The sequence below is a fragment of the Populus alba genome, chromosome 11, assembly GCF_005239225.2.
Source record: "Populus alba chromosome 11, ASM523922v2, whole genome shotgun sequence".
Taxonomy (NCBI): Eukaryota; Viridiplantae; Streptophyta; class Magnoliopsida; order Malpighiales; family Salicaceae; genus Populus; species Populus alba.
Genome location: NC_133294.1, coordinates 21,987,197 through 22,013,455, shown reverse-complemented (window position 1 = coordinate 22,013,455; position 26,259 = coordinate 21,987,197). Strand labels below are relative to the sequence as shown.

Below are 26,259 nucleotides of genomic sequence, written 5' to 3'. Positions count from 1 at the left end.
TAATAATAATAATAATAATAATAATAATAAAAAAGACACAACAATGATTCAAACAACACCTAAGTTTATATTTTTACCTTTATCTATTTTCTTGAGAAAAAAAAATTAATTTAGTCTTGAAGTTATGACCACATTACCAATTAAGTCCCATACCTTTTAATTTTATCAAAAAGGAGTTGCCATTAGACTGTCATCCTTCCATCCTTTTAATCCTAGTTATTAAACCCTGGCCAGTTCGGCGAGTCGAACTAGTGGCTAGACCGGTCCAGGTAAGGCAAAAGACCTGCCAGTGCAAAAAACCGGCCAAACATGGTCGACCCAGTGGGTCAATCCATTACCCGGACGAATCCTTTTCAAAGTTTATTATATAAATACTAGAAGAATGTTTTAGTTGGTTATTAAATTTTTTCAAATGTACTTTTTTTTCTAGATCCCTTTTTTTTCATATTTTTTTAGTTGGTTATTAACTCTTTTCAAAGTTTACTATATAAATATTAAAAAAATGTTTTATTTTTTTAATGTGAAATTTGAATCCCTTTAATATGTATAATCTATGTTCCTAAGAAAAAAATTATTTTTCAATGTGGAATTTGAAACCCTTTAATATATATAAACTTTATCTTTAAAAAAAAAATTATATTTTTTAAATATTGGATAAAAACCGTTTTTGGTTTAAATACTTCAATTTAAAAAGATAGTATAATATCTTTTCAATATGAAATAAAAAAACTTTCTAAAATATTATTTTAAACTTCAATATTTACAAAAATATATAGTCTATATTCACATGAATTATTTCTTAATTTTTTTCATATAAATTATTAAAACTTTAAATATTTTTTTTTTCAAGTTGAACCAAGTCGGTCAACTCCCAAATCAAGTTTGATAACTATGCTTTTATCATTCTTAACAATAAAAGTTTATTAAAAAAAATAAATTCAAGTTTTCAGGGTTTTAAATTGACCTGACAAGTCATCCAAGTTTGAAAGAGAGAATTGCACATCTAAGTTTTTGTGGTTTTTATGATTTGAACCCTAATCAAATCGCAAATAAAACCCACTAAACCACGCCGGTTTCACAAGTATGACCCAAGCTAAGTGTTAAGCGAGCACAAAACAGCCTAACATTCGCTGAAAAAACAAATTCTTTGACGAGCAATGCAAAATTGAAATTGAATATTAACACGCAACGTGGACATTTCCATGCTCCTATCCATAGTTTGTACACAACAGATCCGAAATCGGTATACAATTGTATTAATTGAAAGAAATCAAACAAATATGCCAAAAAATTAACCTACAATATACATATTCCAGCAACAAAAGCAACCTAGATAACAACAAACCACTCCACTGTCTGCCCAGAGAGTGACACTTCAAAAATCCAATACAGGGAGAACAAACTCCCCGCTGGTTGCTCGATGGACACCCAGCTCTACATGATAATCTACCAGCAGTAGCTCCGATTAAATGGCGATGGAACTGCCCGTCAAACAGAATCTTATAGCTCGGACATACAAAAATATGCAGAGGAGAATCTCAGCTCAACTCATTTTACTTATCTACAGAGGTTCAAGAGATCCACTTTTAAGTCTCTCCATCCGGGCTTGAAGCCCGGACAACGCCTTCTCATCCAAAGGAAGAGCCCCGCCAAGCGTAGGATTCTCCGTGCCTGCAGAGTCTGGCGCATGAAGAATCAGACTAGAAAGTCCATTATTTAAATTATCATTCACAGACATCAGTGGCCTGCTTCCTGAATCAGGAAGCCCAGCAGTGGCAGCTAACTGCATACTCTTCATCCTTTCCCTAATTGCATCTAATGTCCCGCTGGTTACTGCAATGGCAACACCATAACTTCCATCAACAAAGCACGAATATAGCATTCACTTCCCATCAACAATAACAAAAGCACGGGCGTGTGTGTGCATGGGTGCGAGAGAAGGATAGCGACTGTTAGCAAATTTACCTCCACTAATAAGCTTCTCATTTCTTTGGTCACCCAAAGAATTCTCGGAGACAAAACCTCTAGATAAAACGGCACCTACTTCTCTGTTATCTTCAGAATATGAGGGAGGTAGATGAAAGTTTGTTGTTTCTAGTTTAGCATGTAAAGGTTTTGAATCATTCAAGGAGTTTGTATGAACTGGGGAAAGAGGCTGCAAGTCAGGGGAAGAAACATTTGGAGCGGATGGAGGGGGGGTTGACATAGGCAAACTGGAAGGCGTCCTTCCTGCAGCAGTATTCTTCTCCATCTGCAATAAAATCAATGTTTGTTGGCAACTTGATGAGTGGTTCTTCCAATCACAATGATGAGATTCAGGAATTGCAAACCTGAGCTAGACCATCTCTAATGTAAGTGCGAAATGCCTCGCTAGCATTTTGGAGCTGCGCAAATATATCAACCTGCAATTTCGAAAAAGGAAAAGCTGAAATGAATAACCAGCTGATGGACATAAAACCAAAGTACTAACCATTGCAGGCCCCTAACTATCTCTAGTAAACAAAAACAGTATCATAACTCTGCCAGTAGACACTAGAACACATCAATTACTTACCTTGGGATATAACTGAGTAATGCGATAGAGCTCATATAAACCAATGGTGCAGGTTTGTTTGTCGCCAATTTTCTTGAATATGGCAGCGAGCTCTTGCTGTAGTCAAAGTAAAATGCAATAAATATTATTGAGGAATTTAGAGGGGTGAGGAGAGATGAAATGCAAAATAAACTAGTTACATTTATTAATTGAAGACAGCCAAATCATTTGAGATGAAACTACACAATTACCTTCAACTGAGCCTCGGCAGAATGCGTGGCAGGTGATGAATTGTTGGCCGCAGAATCACCCCAATGATTTTGGCCCACGGGAGCTGTTGAGGTCAACATTCTTGCTGCAGCTAAAGTCTGGATAGAAAAAAAAAAAAAAGAAACAAGCATGAGTAAAAAATGACCAGGTTGAATAAATACAGAACTGTATAGTTCTTAACTTTGTACCTCAAGATTAAGATCAATGTAGGCGAGAATAATTGGCTGAGGTTTCATGTCAATAGGAACCATGGATAGGTGACCCTTTATGGAAGCTCCACGGAGCTTAACAAGTTCATGGAGAACAGTTTTCACCATACGCAAAGGCTTGTCATCTGCTCCCGCTCTATTTATAAGTTCGGAAAAAGCATAAAAACAGGGAAGTCAGATCCATCAACTTAAGAGATCAAATTGAAAGGTAAGTATAGATGCTCCAGAGAAATGAAATGAAACAATTTAACAAGAACCAGACACCAACAGGGGAAAGGGAGAGCAATTAAACATACCTTCTCCTGATTTCTTCCATTCCCAATTCTTGGAGGTAAATATGGATGCTCTGAAGGATGCGGTCAAGATCAACATCATATATAGTGCTTTGAAGAACCTGAGAAAACTAAACTTTGGTGACATATCCAACAATAACAAACAACGCTTAATAAGCTGGACAGTTCAATACACAATCCTGCTGCCAAGGGGGGAGGATGACATCAGCCTCCGCAACTCCATAGATGCTAAAAATATTATGTTTGGGGAACTTCAACTGAAAGGGGGTCAGGTAGATATCAGCCTCCCCAACTCCATAGATGGTGAAATAACATTCCAGAATAAGGTGGTACCCTGTCTCAGTCTACCATAAGCAGAAATACTTGACTAAAAATACCGGACAACTTTCTTTAATGGGACACATTAAACGCTCAAACATTGCTTAAACTGTTCTTAGTGGCACCAAACATATTGGTTCATTCCTTCATTCCAATTACTTGTTGAACTCTTACAGATTTCTCCAGTTTTGGACAACATGACCAAAGTGATGAACCATGTTAGACTCAGGAGCTGCAATTTTAGTGTGAAATTTACTTCACAAATTTATAGTTGACATGTTAATAGAGTTCTAGGCCTGACCCTCTACCTCCCAACCGAGTCTCATGCATATCATGGACAAGACTAGTTTTAGGAAAAGACATTTAATCAGTACATGTCATGCTTAAATCAGCTGATTTTGTTAGCATTGTCAATATATTCTCTTTTATTTCATCTCTTTAATAGCTGTCAGTCTTTCCTTTATAGCTGTCAGTATATTCTATTTCTTTCATAGCTGTCACTATATTCTTCTTTCCTTGTTTAATTTCTGTTATAGCTGTATATCCCTTGATTCTCTCTAAAGTTCTCAATTATTGTCTAGGCCTAGTATTAAAGGATATGATTATGTTTTCCTAGAATTAAGGGATTTGATACTTCTTGATGTATATATATATTGTAACTCTCTTAGTGAATGGGAAGAAAACATTTCCAGAATTTCTCTTGTATTATCTTGTCATGGTATCAGAGCTATACCTTTGAATTTGTATCCCAAAATCAGGTTCTTTCTTGCTGTTTTCGGTTTCTGGATTATTCTGGATCAGTCCTAGATACAGAGGACTCTCAGTTTCTTGATTCTTTTGGTTTGGTTCTTGGTTGTCAGCTAAGGTCTGTATTCTCTTGGTTCTGTGATTTTTTTTGTGTGTATCACTACAAAGATGTCAAACAATTCTGATCTGTTTGGTGTCCGATTTACTGGGAAGAATTATTCAGCTTGGGAATTTCAGTTTCAAGTCTTTGTCACAGGAAAAGAATTGTGGGGTCATGTGGATGGGAGTGATCCAGCCCCTACTGATGCTAAAGAACTGTCTTTATGGAAGGTCAAGGACGCTCGGGTAATGTCCTGGATACTAGGGTCAGTCGACCCCCTCATTATTCTGAATCTGAGGCCATACAAAACAGCAAGAACCATGTGGGAATATCTGAAAAAGGTTTACTATCAAGATAACAATGCTAGACGTTTTCAATTAAAACACGACATCTCTAATTATTCTCAAAGCAATCTTTCTATTCAGGAGTATTATTCTGGTTTTCAGAATCTATGGGCAGAATATACTGATATCATTTATGCCCAGATTCCAGTAGAATCCCTCTCAGTTATTCAGAAGGTGCATGAGCAAAGCAAGCGTGATCAATTTCTCATGAAATTGAGATCTGAATTTGAGATTACTCGCTCAAATTTGATGAGCCGAGCTCCCTTGCCTTCCTTGGATGTTTGTTTTGGGGAATTACTGCGGGAAGAACAGCGAATCCTTACACAAAGTACTCTAAAGCAGGACAACCCAGCTGCAGTTGCCTTTGCTGCCCAAGGAAGAGGTAGAGGCCGGAATATGGGCAATGTTCAGTGTTATAGTTGCAAGGAATATGGCCACATAGCTAACAATTGTAGAAAGAAGTTCTGCAATTATTGCAAACAGCAAGGGCACATTATCAAGGAGTGTCCCACTCGTCCTCAAAACCGGAAAATACAAGCCTTTCCAGCGGTGGTATCTGAAAACTCATCTATGACAGTCGCTACCAGTTCTCTTACTCCAGAAATGGTGCAGCAAATGATCATTACAGCCCTCTCGGCCCTAGGGCTACAAGGTAATACTTCCAATTCACAACTTTGGCTTGCTGATTCCGCTGCTTCAAATCATATGACCAACTCATCAAGTATGCTTAAGAATGTGCGAGAGTATCATGGTTCATCACAAATTCAGGTTGCTAATGGTGGTCATATACCCATCACTAAAATTGGAGATATTGATCCCACCTTCACGAATATTTTTGTATCACCAGAACTGTCTACTAGCCTTATTTCAATTGGTCAACTGGTGGATGATAACTGTGATGTGCATTTTTCTCGTAATGGTTGTCTTGTGCAGGATCAGGTGTCGGGGAAAGTAATCGCGAAGGGGCCTAAAGTTGGACGCTTATTTCCGCTGAATTTTTCCATTCCTAGTTGTCTTTCTTTTGCATGCTCGAATGTTCTAAATAAAAGTGAAGTCTGGCATAAACGTTTAGGCCATCCAAATTCTGTTGTTTTATCGCGATTGTTGAATTCTGGTTTGTTGGGAAATCAAGATAAATTTTCTTCTTTCGATGCCTTGATTGATTGTTCAACATGTAAGTTAGGTAAGAGTAAAACTCTTCCTTTTCCTTCTCATGGTAGTCGTGCCACAAAATGTTTTGATATTATTCATAGTGATGTTTGGGGACCTTCACCGATACTTTCTCATGCTCATTTCAAGTACTTTGTAACTTTTATTGATGATTATAGTCGGTTTACTTGGGTATACTTCCTACGTTCCAAATCTGAGGTTCTTTCCGTCTTTAAGACATTTCTTGCCTATGTTGAAACCCAATTTTCTACTGGTATTAAGGTATTAAGATCTGATTCGGGTGGGGAATATATGTCACATGACTTTCATGATTTGTTACTACAAAAAGGGCATTATTTCACATCGTTCTTGTCCATATACACCTCAACAAAATGGGGTTGCTGAGCGTAAGAATCGACATTTGTTGGATGTCACTAGAACCTTATTGCTTGACTCGTCTGTTCCCTCTAAATTCTGGGTTGAAGCATTGTCTACTGCTGTTTATTTAATCAACCGTTTGCCCTCCCAGGTGTTAAAATTCGACTCCCCTTATTATCGTCTATATCATGAGGCTCCTAGCTACTCTGATTTGCATACTTTTGGTTGTGTCTGTTTTGTTCATTTGCCTTCTAATGAACGCCACAAACTTTCTGCTCAGTCTGCTAAATGTGCTTTTCTAGGTTATAGTATTTCTCACAAGGGTTTTGTTTGTTATGATCTAAGTTGTAGCAAATTTCGAGTCTCTCGCAATGTGGTCTTCTTTGAAAATCAATATTTTTTTCCTACTACTACTCCTACTGCATCTTCATTGCATGCTCCTATTCTTCCTCATTTTGAGGATGTGTCGTCATTTGAGCGGTTTAAACCTGGAATTGTGTATGAAAGACGGCGCCCAATTTTGGCTCTTCCGGAGACTAACCCACCATCTGATCCTGCTACTGAGACTGCTTCGGTACCTTCCCCTCTGCAGCCTGCACTTCGTCGTTCTTCGAGGGTTTCTTATCCTCCTGATAGGTTTGGTTTCTCTGCTACTCTATCCAATATTATTGTTCCATCATGTTACTCACAGGCTGTCCAGCATGAGTGTTGGCAAACCGCCATGCAGGAAGAACTTTGTGCGCTTCAGGATAATCATACATGGGATCTTGTTTCATGTCCTCTATCCGTTAAACCCATTGGGTGTAAATGGGTATATTCCATAAAACTTCGCTCTGATGGTACTCTAGACCGCTATAAAGCTCGGTTGGTTGCTCTGGGGAATCGACAAGAATATGGGGTGGATTATGAAGAGACTTTTGCCCCTGTAGCCAAAATGACTACTGTGCGCACTATTATTGCCATTGCTGCTTCACAGGGTTGGCCACTTCATCAAATGGACGTCAAAAATGCGTTTCTTCATGGTGATCTCAAAGAGGATATTTATATGGCACCTCCACCGGGTTTGGTTTCATCTTCTACATCGGTTGTTTGTAAATTGAAGCGGTCCTTGTATGGTTTGAAACAAGCTCCCCGGGCATGGTTTGACAAGTTTCGCACTACCTTGCTTCGCTTCTCTTTTGTGCAAAGCAAATATGATTCTTCATTATTTCTTTGCACAACATCTACTGGGTATGTTTTTCTACTTGTTTATGTCGATGACATTGTCATTACAGGCACTGATTCGACATTGATTAGCAGACTTCAGCAACACCTTCGGGATTCCTTTCATATGACGGACCTTGGTTCTCTCACTTACTTCTTGGGTTTGGAGGTTCATTCTTCCTCTTCTGGTATTTATGTGCACCAACAGAAATACACTCATGATTTGATTGCTTTGGCCGGTCTTCAAGCTTCTTCTCCCGTAGATACTCCTTTAGAGGTGAATGTTAAGTTTCAACGTGATGTTGGGGATCTTCTTCCTAATCCATCTTTGTATCGACAACTTGTTGGCAGCTTGAATTATCTTACTATTACTCGACCTGATATCTCCTTTGCTGTTCAGCAAGTCAGTCAATTTATGCAATCTCCTCGTCATCTACACTTAGCAGCAGTCCGTCGCATCATTCGATATCTACTTGGTTCTTCTAACCGTGGTCTATTCTACCCAGCTGGATCTCCTCTTAGTCTTGTTGCATACAGTGATGCAGATTGGGCTGGTTGTCCTGATACCAGACGCTTTGTTACCGGTTGGTGTATGTTTCTTGGTGATTCCTTGATTTCTTGGAAAAGTAAGAAACAAGTTCGAGTCTCCAAATCCTCGACCGAATCTGAATATCGCGCCATGTCCGCTGCCTGCTCAGAGATTGTTTGGCTTCGTGGCCTACTTGCCGAGATGGGATTTCCGCAGACTACTCCTACTCTCCTCCATGCAGACAACACGAGTGCTATTCAGATTGCTACGAATCCTGTCTTCCATGAGCGCACCAAACATATTGAAGTGGATTGTCACTCTATCCGCGAAGCCGTCGATGCTCATGTTATTTCTCTTCCACATATCTCCACTGATCTCCAGATTGCTGACGTGTTCACCAAATCCATGACTCGACCACGACATCAATTTTTGGTTGGCAAATTGATGCTTAGTAATCCTCCAGCATCAATTTGAGGGGGGATGTTAGCATTGTCAATATATTCTCTTTTATTTCATCTCTTTAATAGCTGTCAGTCTTTCCTTTATAGCTGTCAGTATATTCTATTTCTTTCATAGCTGTCACTATATTCTTCTTTCCTTGTTTAATTTCTGTTATAGCTGTATATCCCTTGATTCTCTCTAAAGTTCTCAATTATTGTCTAGGCCTAGTATTAAAGGATATGATTATGTTTTCCTAGAATTAAGGGATTTGATACTTCTTGATGTATATATATATTGTAACTCTCTTAGTGAATGGGAAGAAAACATTTCCAGAATTTCTCTTGTATTATCTTGTCAGATTTTAGATCAAATGTAATTTATAATCGAGCTTCAAGAGGCCAAATCAGAAACAACTTTTCATAGAAAAGGTAGAGAAATCATTGTTTAAATTTTATTATAAACATTTCTAGTTTACCAACTCAAAATCAAAATTTTCCATCCATGAAAATCAGTGTAAAGTCAAAAGGAAGAAGGCTCCAAGGATTGAAATATCAAATATATTACCTTTGTAAGTTTGATGAGGCATTTTACAACAAGATCAGAGAACTTCTGGTTCCTGATGGCAAAGGTCTCAGTTGATGCAGGTGAAGGCCACCTGCTGGCATCCAAAGGTCGCAACAGATTAATCAAGACATCAAAGGATGATGTTCGGTCCGCATTATCCTGTACACGTGATGGTCAGTTAACAATTATGTAATGGACATCTTCAAACTAAATAGGCACATCTTCCAATAAATCCTCACCAGTATCTTAAGCATCAGCACATTCAATGCTTTTAGGAGTTGGCTGCCATCATCCATATGTGGGACCCTTTCATCCAAAAGCCAAAGTAAAAGCTCCGTTATCAGACTGTCAAGAGTGCTCTCTTTGACAGCATGAGCAAATGTTTTAATTTGAAAAGTCTGCAGGAATGTTCATATAGTTAATATTTTATCAAGAAATACTCCCTCGGATCCATATTAAATGTCCTACTTTCCATTTTGGCAGTCTTCATCCAAGTGTCCATTCTAAAAATAAACTTACAATTATTACAAACTTTCCACTCACTTTCTCATATTAACCTTTACTTTTTCAAATTTACTGAACAATAATATTTAACCATATAGATATAGTTAGGAGTAAAAGTGGAATAACATGTTTAAAACAAACACCCTTAATTAATTTTTTATATTCCTAAAAATTTGTGGAAAAACCATTAGGGCATTATTTATGGGATTGAGGGAGTAGATCTCAATGCTAGATGGGGTTGTGGAGAAGACATGGGAGGACATGGACCATTTTGAGGAAAAAGAAAAAGGAGGGCAGGTTAGAGTGGAAAAACATGTTTAAAACAAACACCCTTAATTATTTTTTTCTATTCCTAAAAATTTGTGGAAAAACCATTACGGTATATTTATGGTATTGAGGGAGTAGATCTCAATGCTGGATGGGGTTGTGGTGAAGACAAGGGAGGACATGGACCACTTTGGGGAAATATCGAGGGAGTAGATCTCAATGCTGGATGGGTTTGTGGTGAAGACAAGGGAGGACATGGACCACTTTGGGGAAAACGAAAAGGAGGGCAGGTTATGCACTGGGAATAAAAACTTGTAAATTTTACCTGCATAAGTGTGTTAAGAACATATTTACAAGACCGTGATGATGCTCCAGTCAAACTGAAGTCAAATGTCCTTGCTACCTGTTCAGACGAAAAACCAAGGAAACAAGTGAACTTCAGAGTAGCAAGCTGTTAATAAATAAGCCAGTTGACATCTAAAAGTGAGAAGGAAAATATCAGACAAATTTTGTCACGAAACAATTGTTACCTTGTTTGCCAAGCATGAAACAAGTCTATCTGCATCTTTCACTAGTTCATCCATCACACTTCCTTCTTCATCGCTGGTAGCCTGTGCCAGCTCATGGCAAACAACTTTCATGCCTTCAACTGACTGCAGGTAGAAGTCACTTCTATAGTTCAGGAACTCACCCATCAATAGGGCAAAAAAAAATAAAGAAATATGACCAGGCAAAACAATTGGACATTGGAAAACTTAAGAAACTATGCGATGCATCCAAATAAAACATAACATTCTAATTGCAATGACAGTCTCATCACATGCTAAACCAAATAATATCTGGAAAGACCATACAATTAATTTTGAAAACATATTAAAGACAAGCAAAGAGGACAGGAAAGACCATAAAATTAATTTTGAAAACATATTAAAGACAAGCAAAGAGGACATGCAGGAAAGGTAGATAGACATGTATAAGACAGTTAGAGACATAATCCAACACGATAGTGCTATTTTGCAGAACCAGACGCGACCAATATATGGAAGTGGAGTATAACTTTCTAGCACAATTGCTTAAAATTTGATACTTGAAACCATGCACTCCAAGGACTCAAAAAGATCAAAATAAGGTACCTGCTCTGGGGAACTAAAAGAAATGATGTCCAGAGCTTCATTCCAGTCCGTGGGGCCACTGGCACTAGTGAGTGCACCGGGCATTATATGTCTCTCCACCTGAAGCTCCTGAGTACCAAAGTTTTTCCTGGACATGGACAGCGGTTTACTTTAGGAGAGAAATTATGAAATCAAAGATATGATAATGAAGAAACAAAAAAAAATCCTATGATACCTGGCTAATATAGGGCCAGAGACTGATTGTGAAACTTCCCCACTCTGTTCTGCTATATCAGACCTAAGTATAAATAAAGAATATAAAAGCAATGTCACCAAAATTAAAAAGATGGCATGGAAAACTGGATGGTAGAAAATGAAGAAAGAAAAAATGAAGTAGAAAATATTTTAGCAGTAATAATCTTAAATAGGACACGTTCATAATAATATGAACAAAATAGAACACCAGTGAAAATAAATGCAAGTATGAAAAGATACCCATTTTCCCGAACAGAGCGCCTTAAAGCAGCTCTAGCATCACCAGGGCGACCTTCTTTCCTTTTTTCCATCTCTCGAACCTACCAAAAATATCAGGATGAGTGGACTGAAAGTGAACAAAGATCAAAGCACCAATATATACTAACCTTCCACTTAAATCTATCATCAATCATGCTTTTCTGAGCATCTGTTAGCTTCCCAAGATATCTCCAAATGTCCTCACCTATTGAAGAAAAAATACTACTAAAAAATGCCCAAATATGCATCTTTAATAGGCCAATGGACATTCATAACACTAAACTTTACATATCAACAATCCCACTTAATACCAGCAAGGTGACTTGTTATTTCATGGAATCAAAACATACCAAGAATCTTATAACCAGTAGCCAGAGCATTTAATGCAGCTTTTCTAATTTCACCATCACGTTCTGTAGTCAAGCTTGCAACAATTTGCAATGACTTTAACTGTCCACTTATCTGTAAAGCAAGAAAATATGGATGTAAGTTTGAGCAAAAAATGCCAATAAGAATAACAGCATAAATTATCTAATTGCACCTCAGCCGCATGCTGATCAATCAAGAAACCAACTAGATCTGCACACTCTATCCGAGTACGGTTGTTCTTAGAGCGCAAACCCTCCAGAATGTACGGGAAAGATTTTGTTGCTGAATACGCATGCAAAATTTGTTTGGCTAGCTCGCGCATTTTTTCCCGCACTTTCTCAATGTTATGCCCCAACTGCAGCATACAACACCGTATGTTCAACATATTAAAAGTATTTCCCATCAAAGTACAGGATAATGGCACACAAGAAAAACATTTTAAATATTCATTTCACTTCCTAAAACTATTAACATGATTTTTCTCCAAGTGCAGCACAAACATTCGGACCATAAGGAATATAATGATATCTAACAGATGGATGACAATTTATGCTACTGAGGTCCAAGTAGAACCTTTTCAATCAAGCATGGAAGAAATATAGCTGCTTCTGATTCACTCAAAGCATAGGCCTCATCCCGGAGCAAGTCAAAAAGTGCAGGGAGGAATTCCAAAACCTGTCCATTTCAACAGGTCAAACTTCATATGATTATATCTTATGAAGCATCATGCTCATAAGCCATATCAACAAAAGTAAGTGAGACAATATAATGGAAACGGAAAGGAAAATATACCTTTAACAGGCAAGTTGTGTTAGATTTACAAAACTGCAAAACAAACCACTTCAAGAGTATGTCCAGAACTTCAATTATTTCATTTCCAATGGATGGAAGGGCCTGGAAAAAACGAAACAAAAAAGTTTCAAATTCAATAACAGGATGCCATTCTCAAGAGTAATTTCCAATAGTCAAGAAAATAGCCAAATACCTTTTGTAACATCTCTAGCCCATCAACTTGTTTCTTAAAATCTAGACTTAAAAGCCTCCTGTTCAGATCCTCTCTGAAGTACTTCATCATATCACCCTGAGTATAGGGAATGTGGGAAGAGACATCTCAAAATGCAGTAAAAAAAACCACTAGAGTTAACTAGAAGCACTGTATAAAACCAAACCTCAAGATCTTGAATTTGTTCCATCCGTGGCTCTTCAAACTTAAACCTTCGGACTACCATTCTTTCCCTATCCTCCTGTGAATAGGCAAGTGCAAATGGAAAATGTTGAATGAATGCTATTTACATCTAATGAAAATTTGATGTGTAATGTCAACTACCTTGTTTGAGTCCTTGACATTCAATAATGCTTGAGACTGAACAGCTCTGTCCTGAATAGACATCGCTGGCTCTGGCTTTGACCCTTTTGTTGGTATGACTCTCTAATAAAGCCAGGACATAAATAATCAATCTCCGCATTGAATTCCAAACAATACAAGTCAAATAGGAGAAACATACCGAAGATATAGATCTATTTGAATGCTTTGATATGCCATTGGAAGCAGCTTTCCCAACCTTTGAGCTTGTTTTGGATGATGGACCCATTGAAATTGTTTTTGTTGATTCAAATGACTCTGATAAGCCATGAAAAACTTCAATATGCAGAAAAACAAGAGGTATGTGCATGCATGCAGACACACAAAATTGAAGTCATCCAAGTTACCAAAGAACAGACCTTGATAAACACTAGCAGGCCTCACACGTTCGAGAACAAGAGCTAAGGCTGGCCCATTAATATCTTTCAGATTCCTCTCAATCTAAAACAAGGGAATACATAATTGAAAGTTTAGTCATCAATCAATGCAGGTGAAAGAGAAAAACACCATATCTAATTCACTTACCATTTCTTGTCCACACACTCTCAAAATCTCAGAGATGCATGCTTCAGCTGCTTTTCGAACATCTGCTGATTTATCCTAACAAAATCCCAAAGCAAATGTCAAAAACACAGGAATCAGGAAATGTCTTGGTGAAGAAAAAAAAAACTAGAAGCTACCGTCATAGCAGATCCAGCAGGTTTCAGCAAATGTATGGCATCAGGAAACTCGCTTAATCCAGAAAGTTGCTTTGAAAGCCAATCAAAAAGGTCCTTGCGGCCTTCAGCACCAAGCTTACTTTCAAATAAAGCAGCTGTGATGTAAGGAATCTACAACCAAAGAAATATCATTACTTCTAGACCACAACATATCAAAACAGCCCAAAATTAAAATAACACGTTACCAGTAATTCCATAAACAATTACCATTTTATCAAGATGAACAGCAGCAACCCAAGAATCTAATGTATTCAAAGCACATTCCCTCATATGTTTCTTATTGTCCCCAAGACATTTCAAAATATCCGACAGAACACCCTGTGAAACCCAGTGCACAGCAAACTTAAGCTCTTCTCAAGACCATAAACATAAATGTAAAGAAACATGATCATCTTGAGTGGTCAAACCTTGCTTGACTTCTCGACAGCTGGTCCCATAGCAGAAGCAACACCACCAATGGTAGTCAAAGCTGTCATGATTAGATTTTTATTGCTGTCATACAGACGCCCTCTAAGGGCACCAAATAATTCACCTGCAACCAAACAAGATATTAATGACCAACAGATTTCTGGTTATAACAGCAAGCTTATTATGACACTGCATGTCTTAATAAAACTTTATAATTATTCAAGTCAACTTTAACTATATGCATACCAGTTCCATTTGGTTGAATGCGTTTATTAGCCTCCTCCAAAATTTTATTGACAGCTTCAATCGACTCAAGTCGAACCTGTAATGCGGATTTAAGAGTCAAGTTGACACCAATAAGGACACGGCTTTGCAAAGGCAATCATAACAAGTGAGCTGGCTTCATCAGCATTGACAACCATACCTTCCAATCAGGACTTTCCAAGCTCTTGATCAGAGTAGGTGTTACCTTTCCACTAATATCTTCACGTGGCAAGCTATCCAGCCCGCCACCAGAAACACAAGTCATGGACTCTGACATCCTAACTGTTTTCTTTGGAATAGCAGAAGCACCCTGAAGACATGTGCAAAGGCTTCGAGTAAACATTATAGAACACACATTTTGAGAAAGGAATTTGATCTTTGGCCTCCTATTACCTCAAAAGGATTTTTTTCATACTCCGCATCAAGTGCACTGAGCAGTGCAGGTTTGACATCAGCCAGAAAACCTTTAATATCTAAAAACAAATCAGAAATATATATTAGGATTCAAGGCATGTGGAGAATGGAAATAATAATACAACTACACACCTGGACCAACAAACTTATGTAAGGCACCCAAAAGTTTGATAGTAGCATTTCTGCTAGCAGCTACACTGGACTGTAGCCCAGTATCTTTACAGAAGTCAATTAAATCCTGCGAGATAAAATTCACATTTCTCCTTAGAAAACCACAACTACCGGATAAAAAATAGAATAGAAAGATAATCTTCAGTAAGTCAAGGAAGAGTTATGGGGAGGGAGAAATAGAAGCACCTTAAGCTTCAAATGTGACACACCAAAGTCATCAATTGCCAAAACCATCCAGAGTATTCCCTCACTAAGAACCTTTGGATTCTTGTGCTCTTTCATAATTTTGTAAAGCTGCAAATGATAAAATTCCACACAGATTATTCCACGACACATAAGAAAATGGTTCACTCAATGCATTATACTAGACCAAAAATAACACAAATTGTTAAAGCAAGCACCTAACTTCTGTTTTGAGAAACACAAAATTAATGGTGAGCTGTAATTATACTTACTCGGTCAAAAACAAATCCTGGACCTACTGCTTCCGTGAAAGTAGTAAGGCACTTCATAGCATGAGCTCTGGTTTTAATATCCGCTACCCGTTCACTAATACCTGAGAGAAGGTATGAAGTGTAAGCTAAGCTGCAACTTTGTATTTTATCCAACAAATGACAAGGTCAAAAAGAGAAATCAATTTAGCACAGAATAGGATTCGCATTTATAGATGATAGAAAAAAATATAAGCAGTTTTTTCAGAATATTTGGCTCTCGCTTCAAACAGAAGAATAAGGCAACTAACACCTAATACCCACCTAGAAGGCAGAGCACTACACATTTCTTTGGAAATTTTGATGCAGTTGAAGCTAGGTAAGTAATGACTTCAATGAACTGTTGCTGAACCTGCACTTTTGTTTGTATTTCAAAATATTATAACCATCACACATTTGATCTTGATGATAATCTGTTCATAAGAAAAAAAAAAAAAAAAAGTGAAACATAAAAACATTTAAATACCTGAACATTTTTCTCATTCCAGCCAGGAATAGCACAGAGTAAACGAATCAAAATCTCCACAGATTGATTACGGTTCTGCAACCCCTCCACTTGTTCTTTCATTGAAGATATTGCTGCAACAATTTCCAATGGTTAAAAACCATAAATCAATTAAAAAATAAAAAATGTAACCAAAACAGGAAAATTAACATTGTATATGAACAAAACAAGATGAAAATTAACCAATTAACTGCATCAAAATGAACAAGCTATATAAGATAAATTTCTGAATTCTATGCACTGAGAAATAGATATGCCCAACAAGATGAAATTGCCATACAAATTCACACACACACACACACAGAGATGCATGCATGCATATACATATCCTCATAGGAAATTAGCATCAAAACAATTTTACAAAGAAACAGCAAAATAAACTTTAAATAAAAGTCAAAGAAAAAACCTAAATCTAAGGAATTTACTTAGAACCAACAAATCATGATGTAAATTCTACTGAACAGTTGCATAAAAATCGCTGCTATAGTTCACCATCTTGATGTTAGAGGAAAACATGTTCACAGACAAGCACCCTAAAAAATAATTAAATATCCATAGCAACTTGTGACAAAACATTGCAGAAATCAAACTAATATTAGTTAGCAGTCATGTTTCAGCTTTTATAGTGGAAAAAAAGATCATTTAAAACCTAAGATAGACAAAACAACCAAACAACCTTCAGTTTTGAAATTGAGTGGAACCAAATGCATCAGAATAGCAGAAACAGCAGCTTAGTAAACCTTCAGTTTTTAATACACGCGTGAAACAGGCAAAATGTTCTTATAACATACCTTCCAGCCGCTCTTTCCATACTGCACTCTTCAGTTGAGAAATGGTATCTGCTTGAATGAGAGAGCCTAATCTGGTTTCAATTTCTTCAAGACTCATCTCTGCTGGCTGCAAATATCAAAAAGAGAGCAACTCATGTATCAAAAACTATTAATGTAAATGCCAATCAACAAAGAGCACTTCCAAAAACAAAGGAATGCTCACCTCAACATCTTCAGGTGGTTCAAGTGCTCGTGAAGTTTCTGGTCGCCCAGCTCCATCAACTTTCTTGCTGGCCCCCAATTTTGTAGGTGCCGCCTTTTTGTTAGCGATCTGAAAAAAGGAACAATATCACAATCAGGAAACATCATTGTGATAATGTCCATTTGAGTGGAACTAAGTGATTGATAAGAAACACAAAAGGAAAAGGTAAAATAAACTCACAGCTGCTGGAGCAGGCCTCTTCCCAGAAAGCATGCTTGCCGCTGACTTCTTAACAAATGAGCTTTCTGATGTCTGCAAAAGCAAATTAGTTAAAACACTTTTGTGACGGTGATTAAAATGAAAATGAAAAAACCACCCTTAATGAAACCGAAGTAAGGTACATAGAACAACTACAACATACACTCAAGGAATTAAGAAATAAACAACGAGAAATATAGCAAAAATATTGAGATGAGGTAGCAGAAACATGGATAAATCACTTTTTATGTGAACATGATAACCATTGAAATGAGAACAATTTACCAAGGGGCACAAGAAATCAGCCAAAAGGAAGACTATTATTGTATTTAAAAAAAAAAAAAAACAGCCCATGCGTGTATCTTTTTTTCCTTTTATCGTCCAATGAAGAGCAGCTGTATCATGCTCGCTAAATTTAGTGACCTTGCAACAACGGACCATCATCAAAACATAGGGCCCTTCACCCTAAAGAGAATCTGAACAAACCACAGCTGCAGATTTCAAAACCAATGCCACTCTTCCATGGTGCACAAAAAGCATATCTACTGTTTGAAACAGCTTTTCTAGAAGTCAGCTCAATACAGTTTCTAATGGAAATAAGACAATTATTGCTGTAATGTAATTGATGAATTTGTTACAAATGATAAAGACGATCAAATAACAATACCAAAATAATAAAGTTTGAAAAACAGGAATGCCTCAACCAACCTCTACAGAAGACATACTTCCACGAGCAGTTTGGACAGTACCTGGCCATGGCACAACAAACATGATCAGCCAAATTTAATACAAAACAAGTACATAGCTAAAGATTTTATAACTCTAAATTAATTGTTGTGATAGCAACATGGACATGGATGTACCCACCTGAGGTTGCCACAGCTGCCACACCTTCCCCAGAACCTGCTATCATTTCGGACAGCTTCTTTCTTCTCACATCATCAAGTTTCTCCAGTGACCTCTCCAAAGGCCTCATGCCAACCATCTAACCAACAATTTGAGAGTAAAAATAATAGTAGCTAAATTTGAAGCAAAAACTTTTCAATATTTTTCTAAAATGGAAAAACTACCTTAGCTACTGCCGCTAACACTGAAAAGGCAGAATCCCTCACATCAGGAGTCCCATCATTGAGGCTCTGCAAAATACAATCACTTAATACAGGAAAAAAAAAAAAAAAAAGCAGGCAAAGCAGCTTCCTATAAACAAAATCTGTGCGCTCCCACAGCTGCATATCATAGAGTTCCATGCATCATAAGCAAAGAATTAATAGATGATGACCCCTGAATAATCTTTAACCAAAGGCCAATTCCAGTTCACAACGTAAAAATGGATTTTCCATTTCTCCTTCAAAGTTTTATAATAGAGCAAATATGCCATGTGAAGATTTCGATTATAAGTCAGAACATTAACATAAGAACAAGGGATACACTAACCTCCATACATATAGGGACGTAATCCTTATGCACCTTCAGAATAACAGCTTTATTACTGGTTTCAATACAAAATGTCACCCAGTTTAGCGTTAATGAGCGCACAAGAGGAACTTTATTTTTCACCGCTGTTTTGACATCTGCAGTAACAGAAATCATTAAGAATCAGAAGTTGGAACCCTGTAAATCATGAACCACCAGTGGCATATATTTTTTTATATGTACCCAAAAAAAAGAAAGTGGAGAATAATATAAACAACATTCAACAGCAAACTATATAGGAAAAGAAATGGTAATTACAAAAGAATCTACAAAAAATACTAGTAGTAGATGGAAAATGCAGTATTTTCTCCTAAAGAAGCTTAATTATTATTTTCTTATGCACATGTCCGTTATGAATTGTAATGCAATCATGATGATGAGTTCATGGAGACAACCAAAAACAAATTCTGGATTCAACAAAATTGGAGGAATTGGTTAAAACAAATACAAAAAACTAAGAAATCCAATCTCTCAGACTCAAACAGCTCAAGCAAAGGGTAGAGAAAAAACTCTCAGACCATAGAACTATTTGGAATGAAAGGTGGAACTTGCCTTCAACAATGTCAGCAAGATTTGAGCATCCAGCCTTATGCATCGCTTGGAGAGTTTGTGTAAGTGACTCTGTCAGAGTAGGTTTTTTCTCTTTCAGTTTTTCCTATTAGGTGAAACAATAGAAAATGCATTGTTGTTAAAACAGGTACTATATAAACTTAAATAGCCCACTTATCACACAAGATGACACACTTATGTAGACCAGTTCAACACACCCAGATAGCCAAGGTTTGAAAGCTTCAGTAAATGGGAATGTGTCATAATTAAAGTGTATATGGCACTTACAAGCAAAACAGGCAATAAGAACCGAGAGCTGCCAGAAAAATGGGATCTTAGACCACGCGCAAGGTTTCCAATAGCTTGTATGGCTTCAACTGCAACAGCGATGTTCACATCTGTAATAAGCTGCAGGCAAAAACATAGTGAAGCTCTTCTGATAGGGGAACAAAATGAAATGATTATACAGATGGTGGTAAAATGGATCACAGATATGTCAAGAAGGATAAGAAAAGCATTGTACTGAAAAGTCACTCTGAAGTCTGGACACCTTAAGCCAGTAACATAAAAATTTCAGAAAAGCATTTGTAATCCTACGAATTCCAAGTTTAGTACCAGGTTCAAGTTAACATAATGAAATTCAGTAGTATTCAATTGCTATTGAGGAAAAGCATACCATAATCTCCGTGGAAAATATCTTAATCAGATCCTTGTGCTTAGAATACAATTACGAAATTTTTAATTTGATTCCATTCAGGTTAGACCAAAGCTTAAAAAGGAAGGGAAAAGGACGAGCAGAAGAATTTCATCAACCATATTATGTAACCTCATAATAAACCTTGCATGTACAGCTAGTAAAATGTATGTGTTTTGGCACTGTAGTTCAAAAATATTTTTCCTAATAATATTTGGTTTATGAAGGTTCTCATCCTGTTCACAAATTGACCAAACAAATTCACTTCTCCAGAATCAAGTAAAATATTTGTCACCAAATAACATAAGCTTTTTCAACAATAGTATTCATACACCAGAAAGGAAACTAATAAAGTAAAAACAAAAAAAGTAAGGAACACAAAGAAGACAAAATAGCCCCAGATATACTAACAATAAAAAGGGAGATGATTATGGACAATTTAAAATGGAGGTTCCAGCTTAAAGAAAAAAAATACCTTCTTCAATGTCCGACAAACTTCAGAGAAATCACCAGGTGCTATCCTCTTTGTGGAAGCAAGCTTCGTCAGCTCTGCAACAGCCTCCTTTCTTTCTGACCATTTGGTAGCTTTCTAAGAGGTATACACAAATTGTTACACTTTAGCAGTACGCAGCAAAACAGGCATATTTAGAAAATGATAACAATAAAGTTAGATATCTAAAATACTAAAAAAATGAAAACAAGAAGCAGGAGCACTGACCACTCCATCCCAAAATCCAGATTTTTCCAAGGGTGATAAAATATCAACAGGGTCCATAAGATCATACTCATCTATTTCTTGAGGAGCTGACAATCAGAACATGTCCAAGTAATAGCATGTTAGTCAATTGAATGAAAGATTCGGATATTATGGGAGCAAGTTAAATCACATACCATCAGGTGCAACTTCTTCGGACTGACCAGGACCCACAACTTCTGATACTCCTTCTGGCTCTGGCTCCTTGTCTTGCTCAGATCTGATCACATACACATGTTAATTCTACATTCCAATGAAGTATGACACAACGAACCTCAACAAGATTTATCTTATTTCTAAACTAATTGGTAAAGGAATGATAAATGTAGATTTCCTGGAAGCATAAAATTGCTTAAGCAACAGAGTATTGGGAAAATGCAGATAGGTTTAATAATTGTAATCTTGTTCCATTATTAATTTCAAACCAATGTTGTATAGAAGAAAAATCACTGAAGAACAGTATGTATGCAAGGGGCAATTGGTGGGGTGTAAAAAGAACAGGAGTGTAAATCTAAGGATCACAATGACAGAACAGCATATGATCAATTCAAAGCATAGTTATGTTGGCAGACTATGAGCCCAGATCCTAAGGAAACATCTCAAGAGAACTACAGTACTTCTGGTAAAATGCATGAAAAAAGTGGAAAAAGGTTCCTGGCTACATTTACCTAATCTTGCGGGATGGCTTAGCTGTCCCCGTAACATTAACAAGCTCAGCCTCCAATTCTTTTTTCTTCATGCAGGAACATGGGGAGAAGGAGGGAAAAAAAATGTTTGTTATAATATATAGGTAAAATGAAAAAAGTAACAAAGTCATACAAATTAATGAATAAATCTGTTGTACCATTGTATCTCGCATCTTCTCCAACAGAATTGATTTAACAGGGTCTTTTCCAATCCACCGACAAAGTTCAAGAGTAAGTCCTTTAGATGATGCACGAACATTTTGATCCTGGTGATCAAACAATTCTGGAAGCATCTTCAAAATCCTCTTTGGGGGCACAACTTTGGCTCCAAATTCACTATTAGCAAAGAGAACAGAACAGCAGAGACACTTGGATGAATAAAAGAATCAGTGCTTTGCAACCAAGAAATATTGCTTACAAACCTTAAGGCTTGAAACATGACATCTATTGCAGGCACCACTGCTTTGGAAACTTTGTTCTTAATTGCCTTCTCCATTGCATCCTACAACCACCAAACACTTAAAACAATCTTACACAAAATTCCATTCCAGCAATAAATTCTGAGCATTTGGTGAGCAAAAGAACTCCACCGCAAGCAACAGCTAGAAACCAAGCTACGAAACATGGATGCCAAATTGAATGGAATACATGAAGGAAGGAAGGAACAATAAAATAAAGAAATTGAAAATGACAGAAACGCTGAATGCTACAAAATCCTGAAGCATGACAAAAGAAAAGCCACATGCAATGATTCACATTTCAAAATAACCACAGCATAAAAGACAGTGAGATACACTGAAAATCAGGGGTTTCAATCCACAATAAAAGAGACCATAAAACTAGGTGCCACTTTCCAAGTGAAGTCGAGTTGTTTCAAGAAACATTATAGCCTACCTACTTGTGCAAGTTCAATGAATTCTAATGCTACGAGATTACGAGGTTTGAAGTTGATTTTTCCCAACCAAAGCAGGATGAAACAACCACAAGAAAGGTCCTTAATTTCAAAAAATGAAGCTCAGTATACCAGAAATATTTACTTAGGAGTTAGGAGTTCTCTATTATTTATCATTTTATAATCATATTTTGATCTCCAACCTACTCAGTTGAGAACCCTTACAAATTTTGGTGCCTATATGAGCACCTCTTTCTAAAAAAGGAAAGCTTTTGATAATTTCTTTTGGTTTGAAAAGCATGCATACCTAACTGGATTATTCTGAGTATTCATAAACATGAGAATTATATAGGAACAAGAATAATCTTGGATTATTTTTTGCAAAAGTGAAATCCTGAGAAGAAGAGGTGATGACACTACTCATTTGTTTTCTTTCTGCTTCTTTTTCTTACAATTCCTTCCGATCACTTTTCTACAGCTTCAATATTCATTCTTAATTCAAAGTTTCAAACATTAACTTCTCCCCCACTCCAAGATTAAACCCTTAATTCCCTTATTTGCAAACCCTGACTCCTTGGTGTACCGTGCAGCCTTTGTGAAACATAAATTTAATTTTTTCCTACTTTATGGAGTTTTAAAAACAAACGAGGAGAGTCGAGTTAAAGTTTTAAAATATTACATAAAGGAAGGTGTTTTCAGAAAGCACCCCCAACTCGATATAGGCAAAAAGGTAAACCTGAACAAGCTCCATTATAACCTCTACATGAAGCACTGCGTTGACCATTTCTTGCTCTGTTTTTCTCAATTGTGTCCTTGTGATGTATCAGAGTAGAGCGCATGGCTAACTTTCATTGCCCCTTTAACAGATTCTTAATATGGATGAGATCACTCTACATACAGAGTCGCAAAAGCACAACTTTTGCCCACATTGTCCATCCTAGAATAAAAATCATCTCTTAAGTTACTTTAGAACATCAAAAACATATCCTCAATTACAATCTAGTTGGGTTCATCTATAAGAAGTGCAGCTGTAGAACTTTGCAGTATGATTTTGCTTCCAAGGGAGTTAGCTTATTGTTTAAATTGATAAGAAACTGCTCTGAAGATTTGCTTATGAATAACCACAGAAGTACAAGCTCGCCCAACTAAATAAGTCTCTACATGATGAAATATGTCTAACCTGTCATGCTTACAACTCCTCAGCTATTTGACCAATATCATTTTCTAATGCATTTACCAACTAAATTCAAAACCAGCACCTAACTTCACTGCACAACAGTAGATTGGCATGGTCAAAGCTTGCAAAATATCCACTTAACATCGAAAATTCTTTGCTGAAAGATCCACTTAACCATGCTAATAAGTTACGGAAGAATACAAACCAACTGAAGAACAGCTAGCCATTACACTGATAAGTGAAATGATACACAAAGCTCCCATTCAATCCTATAACTAATTAACAAACTAATACCTAGCAACCAAAATGCAACTACCATTTTAGGAGAGAATAAAAAAATATTGTACACCTCACTTGTAATTTCCATAAACTTATTCAACATAAACAACGTAATAACAATTCATTCATTCTCAACTAACGACTAAACAAAAGAAACATTCCTACAGCAAACTATCCTGAAAAAATTAATTAAAGCCAACACACATTTTCACTTGTTATCCAAAAACCATAAAATCACCCACCAAAAAAGCCTCCACAGCTTCCAACTCCACCCACAGCATAAACGCCGCCTGCGCTTTCTCCACAGTCTTTGGCCTCCCCGTAAGACACTTAGCCACAATCGCATCACACACTTCTTTCGCATGCCTACGCACAAACCACAACATATTACAAAACCAACGCCAAAAAAAAAAAAAACTAAATACGATGAAACCCTACCTTCCAGCATCCGCATCAGCAGCACGCAAAAAAGCAATCAAAGCATCAAGCGCTTTTTCCTGCACCGGCGCATTCGAATCCGCAACCGTTTTCCTAAACAACGGAGCTAAGCACGAAAACACAAAACGACAGTCACGAAAACACTAAACGCATGAAACCGAATCCGCATTTCACAGATCAATCGGATCTGAAGCTAAAAATTTTACGAAAACAAACCGAATTCACGAAGTCTGGAGTCTTTCGGATCGATAATCGAGTCGCAGAGAGAAGCCAGATCGATATTGGCTTCATTTCTAACTTTCCAATTCTTGTGTAACAACCGATCTTCCCATGGCAATTTCTTTGCTTCCTTTAACAACTTTTCTTCCTCCGACATTTTCTTTCCTCTCTACAAGATTTAGATCTATGGCCGGATTTTTTAATTTTGAATCTTTTTTTTAATTTCACTCGCCGGCGAGAGCGGGGATAGAGGAAGTGGCAAAATCAAGGTGTAGAGAGAGGGGGGGCAACGATAAGTTTTTTTTTTTATTTAATTTTTGGTGAATCAAAAATCATGAGAGAGAGGGGGGAGGTATTTTGAGTTGCAAGTTTTTGAATTTTGGAGGTTTTTCGACGCGCGGTGTGGGGCGATTTACTGCACGTGGTAACGGTTGACGGGAGGAGAGGGGGTTTTCCTATCTCCCATTTTACTATAATTTAATCCATTAACACGATTTCCTTTTTTATTTGGATATTATTTGATTTTTTACAAAATAAAACATATTTTTACTTTTTTATTTAGCTTTTTTACCATTTTTTACAGATTTTATTTTATATACAAAACTTTAAAAGTTACAAAAATCTGTTTTATTTCAAGTATTTAAAATTACTAAATTATTATCATCATTATTCTCTATATCATTGTTGTTATAAATCACATCATACCAAACTAATATTATTATTATGTTATATTATTATGATCACGTAGTACAGCATTATCCCATCTTTATCTCACCACAATAAAAATATAAAGTACTGTTATTATAAACTACATTATCAAATAAACTTATATTTAAAAGTTTTTTTATAGATACAAATTCAATTTTTAACATATATTATTTGCTTCTCTTTCATATATCCTAGTTAAATAATCCATGTATTCAAAATTAAATTTTTTTATTTACATGGAATAATTTTAAAGTACAAAAATACTAGATCGTTTGATATTATAAAAGTTTTTATTTTTTGTAAAACCATATAAAAATAGTTGTTTAGTTAGTTAAATAGTCTTGCCTTTTACATTAGGCTCCACGTATATTTATGTTTTAAATATTATTTTTTTATAAGCTGAAATAATATAATATTTATTTATGAAAGACTTGCTTTTTACTTGTTTTTAAATGCAAAAATCTATCTAACAAGTAGTTTTAACCAAATATGTATTTTTTAAAATATATTTTTTAAACCATAAATAAAAATATTTTTCTTAGATTTAATTTTTAAAACAATAATAGCAAAAGTTATCCAAATATTAAAGACAAACAAATCTAAAACCACATTTGTTTTATAGAAAGTAGTTTTCTGAAAATTAATTTTCAAATTTTCTTGGGTACGTTTAGCATTAAGAAAGTTAGTCGGATGAAAATATTATCTAAGTTAAAGCAAAATTTGACTTAATTTTTAAGAAAGCATTTTCCTTTTATTCTGAACAGAAAACATATTTTAGAAATTGAAAAAAAATTAAAAATATGTTTTTATTTGTTGATTATATCATTTGATCATCAATCTTTTAATTGCTATATATTTTATTTTGAATTTATTTAATATTTTTTTAATTTCATATCTTAAAATTTGATTTTGATACTTTTTATTTTTTAATTGTTATTTGTTTTTCTCTTATTTTTTTTAACCAAAATTCTTTATCTATTAA

At 36.2% G+C, this 26,259-nt stretch overlaps 1 protein-coding gene across 1 annotated transcript; it reads right to left on the bottom strand.

Annotated features, from left to right (window-relative positions):
- Positions 1-1,143: 1,143 nt before the first annotated feature.
- Positions 1,144-24,895, bottom strand: LOC118040704 (protein MOR1). Its single transcript, XM_035047704.2, has 54 exons — positions 24,567-24,895; positions 24,351-24,456; positions 24,155-24,278; positions 21,987-22,066; positions 21,723-21,900; positions 21,547-21,611; positions 21,016-21,098; positions 20,843-20,928; positions 20,600-20,713; positions 19,719-19,838; positions 19,434-19,536; positions 18,843-18,979; positions 18,479-18,544; positions 18,276-18,393; positions 18,117-18,157; positions 17,391-17,462; positions 17,172-17,279; positions 16,970-17,075; positions 16,140-16,252; positions 15,938-16,025; positions 15,638-15,738; positions 15,369-15,476; positions 15,144-15,249; positions 14,991-15,070; positions 14,758-14,907; positions 14,580-14,655; positions 14,333-14,457; positions 14,133-14,243; positions 13,887-14,036; positions 13,732-13,806; positions 13,566-13,647; positions 13,349-13,464; positions 13,171-13,272; positions 13,013-13,087; positions 12,829-12,924; positions 12,636-12,737; positions 12,417-12,518; positions 12,016-12,198; positions 11,825-11,936; positions 11,603-11,679; positions 11,457-11,536; positions 11,197-11,259; positions 10,983-11,109; positions 10,380-10,502; positions 10,175-10,252; positions 9,318-9,476; positions 9,079-9,237; positions 3,309-3,406; positions 2,992-3,148; positions 2,785-2,901; positions 2,555-2,650; positions 2,331-2,402; positions 1,966-2,251; positions 1,144-1,833 (listed from the first exon to the last, which is right to left on the bottom strand). Exons 1-54 carry the CDS (start codon positions 24,724-24,726, stop codon positions 1,562-1,564), a joined length of 6,084 nt encoding a protein of 2,027 aa, XP_034903595.1. The 5' UTR covers positions 24,727-24,895; the 3' UTR covers positions 1,144-1,561.
- Between the last annotated feature and the right edge of the window lie 1,364 nt (positions 24,896-26,259).

What these genes read in the sequence shown, in the direction of transcription:
- LOC118040704 (XM_035047704.2), bottom strand. Translation starts at nt 24,726, where the DNA reads ATGTCGGAGGAAGAAAAGTTGTTAAAGGAAGCAAAGAAATTGCCATGG. An exon ending in GGCAGCTGTGGCAACCTCAG is followed by an intron (nt 18,158 to 18,275) that starts GTGGGTACATCC and finishes TGCCATGGCCAG; the next exon opens with GTACTGTCCAAACTGCTCGT. An exon ending in ATGTCAAGGACTCAAACAAG is followed by an intron (nt 13,088 to 13,170) that starts GTAGTTGACATT and finishes GCCTATTCACAG; the next exon opens with GAGGATAGGGAAAGAATGGT.